General features: G+C 42.3%; 1 protein-coding gene across 1 annotated transcript in view; it reads right to left on the bottom strand.

The window, feature by feature from the left end:
* Window positions 1-5,529: 5,529 nt before the first annotated feature.
* ostm1 (osteoclastogenesis associated transmembrane protein 1) overlaps window positions 5,530-9,224 on the bottom strand; it is a 5,130-nt gene continuing 1,435 nt past the window's right edge. The window contains exons 2-6 of the mRNA XM_061091546.1: window positions 9,032-9,146; window positions 8,251-8,348; window positions 8,044-8,154; window positions 7,024-7,189; window positions 5,530-6,144 (exon numbers count right to left, since the gene is read on the bottom strand). Of these exons, the coding sequence (XP_060947529.1) occupies window positions 6,089-6,144; window positions 7,024-7,189; window positions 8,044-8,154; window positions 8,251-8,348; window positions 9,032-9,146 (546 nt within the window). The 3' untranslated portion in view covers window positions 5,530-6,088. The remainder of the gene's footprint in view (window positions 6,145-7,023; window positions 7,190-8,043; window positions 8,155-8,250; window positions 8,349-9,031; window positions 9,147-9,224) is intronic.

The following is a 9,224-nucleotide window of genomic DNA, read 5'->3' on the forward strand; positions in this document are numbered from 1 at the left end:
TTAACAAAACCGAGCATGGGGTGTTTTTTTGTGTTTTTCCAGGCTGCTCGTGTGAGTGTGGTGAGAATTCTGGTGGGATACTTTCCTTTTTTATAATATATTTTTTTATTTTGAAATGAAACAGTTGCCATGACAACATGTAGGGACTTTAATGTTCAATTGAAACAATCAGCTTTACTTTAGAGCCAAAAGATGGTGACATGTTTCTGAACCGTCTTTAATGTCATTTTCAGACACTGACTTTAGGTGGCACTACTGCCTCGTTATCAAAACACTGCCCTGGTTCCACCAACTTAATGTCAGTGAAATGTGGCATTTCAGAGCCGTTTTAAACACGTGCAGATTTATGTATGTGCTGATCAAAAGCAGAAATCTAATGACCCACGTGCACAGAAGCTGGACTTTGTCATTCAAGCACGCTCTTCAAAACAAATGATAAATGTCTTCTCAAGCTGATGGCAAGACAGGCACACAAACAAACCCACACATGGGTCAGATGTTCCTGCCCTGAAGAGTGCCCCCCCTCCCCCCACTCACACACCTTTCCGGCCTGTTGGCAGCCTCAACCCCGGCCTCATCCCCCCAGGGGGGGGGGCCGCGCCGCTCTTTTGGCCTCAAGTGGCCTCGGGATGCAAGTCAGGCAGCGAAGGTTTCTGACATATGATCCAGCATCTGTGATGTCACCAACAGCTGACTTGTCATAAGACCTTTGTGAGAGGGGGGAAGTGAGGGATGAATGAGGAGAGGGCCTTATTTGCTACAGAGCCATAGCTGGAACGCTGAGTGCTTCTGCATCGAGCTGCCGAGATTACAAACTGAATGACTGCCATTAGAGAGTGATTCTATAATCTATCATAATACCATAAGCCAGGGATTGACAGACTTTGACCCCACTCACAGGTGTATAATAAGCCCCATTCACTCTGCATATGCTCTGTGCAAGAGGGTGCATGCGTGTGTGTGTGTATGTGTGTGTGTGTGTGTGTGTGTGTGTGTGTGTGTGTGTGTGTGTGTGTGTGTGTGTGTGTCTGCTAATTCCCAGGGGCATATGTTTACTCCTCGTTCAACAAAGCATCACATTCATCGCTCCGGGGTTGAGAGGTGCATAATCTAAGCCTGACCTTCAGCCAGTTAACTAACTGACAGCTTAGAGTGTTGCTGGTGTTGCTTGTGGGGGGTTGCGTAACAACTTTAAGTCCTAACTAACAGTTTCTTAATATTGCCACAGCCAAAGAGATATTAGCCGCTTGGTATCTGGGGGGACGCACTGCGAGGGGAATGCAGAGGAGCGGAGGAGGAGCACAGAGGGCAGCAGGAAAATACGAAGGCATTCAGGCGGCAGGAAGGCCGTGACCTTGTCAAAGAACAGCAAAACAGTCATTTAACAAGAATGAGTTTTCACAAAATGAGAAACGGAAGGCCAGATTCAGAAACAACATGAAGAGCATCCCCCCTACTCCTCCATCAAATATGAAATGTACCGAACTCAAGGTAACAAGTGCAGAGACAAGTGTTTTTTGCCGTTTCCTGGAGCATTTATTGCCAACAGGCCTTTTTTAACCCTTTTTTTGTTCCAACATATCCCTGTTACCTCTAACTCCTCTGCTGCATGATTATTTGCCAAACACAGATGCAGATATTCAGAGAGACAAAGACTACTGCAGGGCGGCTGGGGTGAAAAAAACTCCATTCACATGTTGCTTAAACGCAGGAGTACATAAAATGATATGAAGGCCACTTATCGGCTTACAATCCTCATTTCTTCATCACAGAAGGTCAGAGGAAAAGGTTTATGTCATGATTTTAACCCCTCGAACATCAACAAGCCTCGGTTCAGCCTCATGCTGCAACATTCCTGCCTTATTCCCTCCTGAGCTCTAAAGAAGTCAACCAACAAGTTCACACATTATAACGACCAAGAGCTCAGGGGGAAAAAATGAAGGATTGAGTCATGTTGAGGTCTGGATTTCTTTTTGTTATTCATGATTTGTGTGTGTGTGTGTTCAGTTTTTTGACGAACGATGATTTGGTAGCCACAGTGGGTTTATCGAACAGCTACTCTGAGGTTTATAGGCGATGACTAATTTGTGAATATAAAGTCATAGTTTTCTGGCATGGCCTCCTGCAGAAGTCACAAAAATCTCTGTATTATAATCTCTCTCTGTATTAAAAACCTTCATGGCACATGTCAATTTTACTTCAGTGAATGTAAATGAACACAGATATTTGCTAATGTAGGATGGGTTTAAATGGGAAAGTACACGTAATTAAATCTACTTAGAGTAAAGTACTGATCATGTACTCAAGTAGAGCAATGAAGTAAATGTACTTTGTTACATTCCACCACTGTCTATGTTTGGTTCACTATACCTCGAAACTCTTTCTTTGTTGGTCAATGTCAACAATTATGGAGAAATTTGATTTCACTTCTCTTACGGAGTCACAATCTGTTTTCATGTGTATAAACTGTCCGTTCTCATGACTCCATCATTGTTTTAAAACAAGTTAATTTTGTTAGTTTTAAACAGTCTTTAACACTTCAATGGGCGAGCAGTTGAGATCAGGTTATGAGTCAGTTTAAAAATCGTGTTAAATTCTTCCACATAAACTGTCACAGACTTACTCTCATAGGGGTTTTCATCAAAGCTCTTTGTGAATGGATTAGGTGCACAATCATTTTGCATGGCATTGGGCCACGATTACTGGTTGATTGTATTTTTTTTTTTTTCAGTGAGAAGGTAAATCAGCCTCCATTTATGCAGTTTATGATAAACTGATGTGACAAAACACACACTGACTGTAATGTAGCCCGTATACGATTACTGTTAGCTCTGATGCTCAAGTGTTGCCCACTCAACACCTTATTTAAGCAAACAAAGCGCGTCTCATCCTCCGTCTCTCTTTTCCACACGGAGGATAAAGACACCAAAACATTCTGATAACCACCTCTGTCTCCCAAGGTGAAGTATGAGGGAGCAAAGATTTGTAAATTCAGCCTGTGAACACTCGAACATCACAAAAATACTGTTCTTTTTTCCAGCTGTGGGTCAACAACTTCAGGTCAAAGACACAAATCCCTGGTGGGCTTCATTCAGCAAGCCACAGAGACTGTGCTCAAGGTTCTATCAGGCTCCAAGAATATTTATCCAAAGATGTGAATGTGTCCAGCAATTTATGAGCCATGGACCAAAGGGTTACAACATAAGGGCTAGGTAGGTATAGGTAAGTAGGAAGGTAGGTGGGTGTTTAGGAAGGTAGGTAGGTAGGAGGGCAGGTAGGTAGGTAGGTAGAGATTTTAATTTATATTCAACTATTAATTACATCCACTCATTCCAGTACAAGTACCCTACAGCTTGTACACCAGCCTTCTCCGTCACGTGGCGGCCTTCAGTTCATTATCGCCAGGACTTTTCCTTTCTTTCTTGACTTTCAGCCCCGCTTAAGGACCCGGTGTGCCTCAGGAAAGCAACGAGGCTTAACGGGAATCAGAGCCATCATTCCTGAGCTCCGGGCCGGGCCTCGCCGCACACGAGAGCCGCCCAACACACTTCCACTGTGCCGGAGCGCAAACGACGAAAAGCCTGTGTCTTTAGCCGCTCCGCTGGCCGCAACCGGATCATATGACACGGCAGATCCGTAAATGCTCTTAGACCTGCTGATGGCTGCGCTCCATAAGACCAAAAAGCCAAAGGAGTTTAACGGATGTGTTGCTGCGATTATTCGGCCAAGTATCTTTATCCCACATTTAGATTAGCTCCTAATGACGGAGGAAAAGCCTTGGTTGCAAGAAACCCAAGGCCACGTAACCTGAGAACAAGGGCCAGGCCTGTGTGAGGATACAGCTTTCAACAGCTCGCACACTGCAGCGTGGACTCATTAGTCATCATGTACCTGCAGCCACACTTCACTGCTGCTGCTGGGTCCTCAAGGCGGTGGACACAGCAGTTGTTGTTCCTTTAAGTATCCTGAAGCTACAACAATAGGGAATGTAACACACATTCATAAAAGAGCGTTATCAGCAGAATGAACCTAAAAGATCAAAAGTATCATCATGATGTGTGAATATACACTCTAATAATCCCACATTATTGTTCCGGATGCAACAAGAAGGCTATTCAGTAGAGTGCATATCTGCCCAGGCCCAACTGTCCCCTTCTGAAACCACATTTAAAATCACACACACTCATAAATATCATCTTCAGCAATCGAGAAAATGATGTAAAACTCCTCCTCGTCTCCCGATGTTAACAAAGTGTGTGTGTGCGTGGGTCCTGTATTCCTAACCCATACCACATCCTTCCATCAAATTCTGTGGTAATGCGTACAGTCGTTTTTGTGCAACCTTTTTTAAACAAACAAACAAAAGAACATGAAATCATAAATTGGTGTAGGTATGTAGAATGGCCTTATAGATCACATAACTCCATCAAGGCGCAACAGTCAATTTCGATCAAGCCGCACTAAACTGCACAGCCTCGGGTAAAACACCCTATAGTGCAATGTTTTAAATGCTGTTAAAAAACAAACAAGCCATCCAACAAAACAAAAAGGAACACGGGTGAAAACATAAGCTCCTTGGTGGAGGTAATAACATGTAAGCAGCATCTTAAAGTGGAAGCTTGACATAGAGTTCATACACTGTTTAGTTGTGTTAGTCAATAAAATCTTTAGCGATTATTATCAAATGTGTTTGGAGGAACGTATTTATCTGAAAAGCCGAGAGTAGCTCCATCAATAATGAAGCAAAAAGTGCAATATTACAAATACTTGCCAGATAAGCAAATAATAATGTACTTGAGTAAATATACTTAATTACTTTCCACAACTGATTATCAGCACCGCAGAGGTTGTGGTTAAATCACATCACATGCAACTGTTAATGCTTATAACATACAAATATTTGGGCAAATGCATTAAAAATAAGGGTTTCTTCACAGCAAATGCATTTTTTTTATTAATAGGCACACTCATCAACTCAACACTCGTATCTCAACATATCTCATAGCAGAGACTCTGCCGCCATGTGCAGTCACAAACCCTTAACAAATTAAGTTAAACATCAGTGGGAAATGACAACAAAGCACATTAAAAGCTTTATGAAACCACAAAAAAAACACACTGCCAGGAAACCAGGTAACATCCCAGTCAGAGTGCTCTTACATTATGTGTGCTACGTCTTTATTTACCCCCCCAAGCCCACCCTCCCGGCTCATGTGCGCCCCTCTTCTTACAGCAGATACATGTCACCGCTAATGGACATCAAGTGCTTCCTTTTCGCCGCTCTCTTCTGGACATATATTAGAGACAGAAAAACCCATTTCTCACCCAAACCCATAAATAGAGCACGTGCACACATTAGCTCGATCGCAGGCACACACGCACACACACACACACACACACACACACACACACACACACACACACACACACACACACACACACACACACACACACACACACACACACACACACACACACACACACACACACACACACACACACACACACACACACACACACACACACACACACACACACACACACACAGCGTTCTGGTCGCTCACTTTCTCACGACACCTGTCTGACAGCACATTCTGCTCATAGAAAACCAAAATACAAGTTTAAACGTGACAAACTTTACAAAACAAAGCTGATTGTTAACTCTGGCATTAAGAGGCAGACTCGGACCCAGCGCGTGGCCGGTTTCTAAATTTTCTTCATCTCATCTTTATCTGAGAAAATCTGCATGTTTCTATTTCCTGCTTTCCAACTTAATCTACGACATATGAAATCAATAGTTTAATGTGCCTCAAGTCCATTTTGTGCGATAAAATAAATCCAGTGCATTTCACTTTTAAGTTTCATTGATTTAGATCTTAGAGGCCTGTTGAATACGGATTGGTATCGCCGCCCCGGCCCCCCCCCCCTGAAGACAACAGGAAAGCTGCAGTTGAGGGCTCTGTGTTCATTGGAGGTCCGTCAAGCCTCAAGCACGAGACAGAAAGAAGTCAAATCTCCTCCTGGGAGTGTGGCTCTTAATAAAAGGAATGCTGTCAATCATTTCAGGGCATCTCTGCTGCTCAGCTGCTCAGCTCCGCTTGTCCTGAATGTTCATCAAGCTGGTGTACGACTTCGCTCTCTTGGCTGTAAAGAGAGAAGTCACATTAGTATCCACGTCATCGGCAGAAAAGATCACACGTAGCATTTGTGGAGTTTCTATTTATTTTGAGATATTTCGGTTAATAGTGTTTAAACTAGAGCCTGATTGATATGACATTTTTGGGGTTGATGCCAAAACTGATATTCGTGAGGAAGAAACTTCTGATACCGATATATAGGTTGATATATATATATATATTGTTATGAAACCCTTATGATAAAGGAATGAAAATGAAGCTATAAACAACTATAAAATAAAACACAGATACAATCCCATATATATATAATGAATTGAGCAAATGGATAAAAAGTGTATTTATGTAAAATAAAAGTTGTCATAAAAATGCATATCGGCAAACATTTACGCCGATACTGAATTGCCTGTTAAAGATAAATTTGATAAATTAAGATGTTTCAGGGCCTAAAACTAAAAAAGTGTTTCGATAAAATAAGCAATCAGGGTCTTTCGCTATTTGAGTGTAAATCTGTTTGTACGAGTGGGTTCTCGCACGAGGCTCAGTGTGTACTTGACCATCACGAGCCGTTTTGTTGTGCACTCAGCAGTAACCCTCTCCACCCGCGGCATAAAAAAAGAGATCTCTGATCCTTCGAGGCACCAGCCTTCCACCAACAGAGAAAATAATACTGCTGCCTCGTCTGTGGTCCAGAGGTCTGCAGCAGGGACTTTTCTTTAGAGCCACCTCACACAACCCCACCTCCTTCCTCCTCCATCGCGGCCCAACTCCAGTATCGCAGTCAGGCAATCCCCCACCCCCACCCCCCACGAAAGACCTCGAACTCTTGAAAACCCCGTCAAAAAATCTCTCCGCGTGTGACAATGGGCGAATTAAGCTGGTTACTCACGGTGTATGAGCTTGCGTTTCTTTTGTTCCGAGTGAAGGAAGCTGCTCAAGTAGAAGATGATGGGCAGAAAGAGCATGAAGCAGGACACAGCGATGACAGGCACCGTCTCCTCGCGGGGCAAGGAACAATTGAAATTCTTACTCCACAGTTTGCGTGTCCCATTCATCTGAAAAGAGGCAGAGTGCCAAACGCAACATAAACTTCATTTCTGGTGACTGCAATTACACGACTGTGTTACTATTAATTCTACACTCTGGGGTCTCTGTTCCCAAATGTTTACTGGATCCAGGGGCATTTGGTTTGGAGGGTTTACCGCTGGAAGCTCTTATTGACAAGTTTTCTTTGATTTTGTCATGATTCTTGTGTTAATGGTCAAATTTCTGTAAAAGATAAATAAAGATCTTCCACCTTCTTCATGCATCAGTGCATAAAAATCATTAAGACATTGTTAAAGTAAACTAAAGCAAGAAAAACTACATCTTATAAGATTGGTAAAAAATAATCTTGTCAGAAACCTAAAGTAGATAAAAAACTACATGAAAAGTGAAAATAACAAGATTTACAAATGCGTACCATGAGTTGTGAGTAATTTGGATTCTAATGTTTAAATCCACACACAAATACCAGGCAATTTGTGCACTTGTGAAACAGTTTTAAAATGCACACAGCGCACAAACTGAATAGATATTGATTTTTTACGTACATATTTTTAACCTCACAGTTGTCATAATTCTTCCTGTGTATTTGCGAAATTGTTTTTGTATATTTACAGGTTGTTAAATGCGTGTGCAAGGATCGCCTGGTACGCACGGATCAGCTTAGACGTGCGTGTGGACTTTTGAAACTCTGCATGCTATGTTTTTGTGGGGATATTGGGACATCTGGGCTTTAGTTGAATTGTACACATTTGCAAATCTTATTTCCCATTTTCTCTCCAGTCTCCTTCCGTGTTTACAGATTCCTCTAGGGGGCACAGGTTCCTCTCTTCCCATCTCAAGGAGTAAAATCTCTGCAACATACCGCGTCTTCTATGTCGATACACAGAGTCAGATTCTTCTCCATTCTGCTGTAGAGCTCGTTCATGTCCACGTATGTGCTCTTACAGTTTATGCACAGCTCTGTGTGATTCCCCTGTGAAGAAACATTGAGAAAATGTCCTTATGGTTAACTCCTGAACATGAGCTCACAACATACTGGTCGATCTAATGCACCTAATGTGGGACCTACCTGTTGATACTTCTGGAAACAGGTGTTAGTCTGGTTGAGGGTTTCCATGAAGTACAGCGTGTCGTTCGTCAGGCTCTGAAATCCCTTAGTGATACAGCCTGCACAACAGGAAATATACACCATCAGCAGTTTGGTCTATTTATTCAATGAATGTGTGAAAATGAAATCAGATCCATGGCTGCGTCGTCTGGAGTTACTGCATTCCGCAAAATGGGGACAAAGATACAAACTAGTGCTAAAACAATCAGAAGATGAATCTATTAGTTATTTTTTATGGAATTTATTAACGTTGGTGTTTCTTAATTTTGATGATCCACTGATTTTCTGTGTCTTACGTCATTGCAATCAGTATATTATGGGGTGTTGAAGTATTGGCAAGAGAAAATAAGCTTCTTGCACTAAAATAAGATTTAATGGGCATTTTTCCTTATTTTGTGGATTTTTTTTGACTTAGCGAATAAATGGTTAATAAAAAAGATAAAGAAAACAATCGCAAGGTTAACCGTTAATAAGAAATGATTACTTGTAGCCCTAAGACAAACCAAATACACTTAGTAACACGTGTTATCTCTGCAACATTCAGCAGTGTGTCCACGCTCACTCTGATTAAACCCTCACTGAATGCTGCCGCTACTTAACCCTGCACTCTGACCTCTGTGGTCAAATGCATACCTAATGTGTGTGTGAGTCAGGGGTTCAAACAGAGGGACAAATCCCTCATGACACACATAAAGTACAAAAACAGATACAAAAATGCATAAAAAAAGGAGCATAAACTTACGCTCGCAGCTGGATGCACCCCACAGGTCCTTCAGGTTGCTGTAGAGCTGATAAACCAGCATCAGCCGGTCGCTGCGCAGAAGACTGTCGCCGCAGCTCTCGTTACCAGGACCCACCTGAGGCCGGGACACACCACCACAACTCAATCACCTTCATCTATCTTACGCAGAGGTTAAGTTATTAATATGATAATA

The sequence above is a fragment of the Limanda limanda genome, chromosome 18, assembly GCF_963576545.1.
Source record: "Limanda limanda chromosome 18, fLimLim1.1, whole genome shotgun sequence".
Taxonomy (NCBI): Eukaryota; Metazoa; Chordata; class Actinopteri; order Pleuronectiformes; family Pleuronectidae; genus Limanda; species Limanda limanda.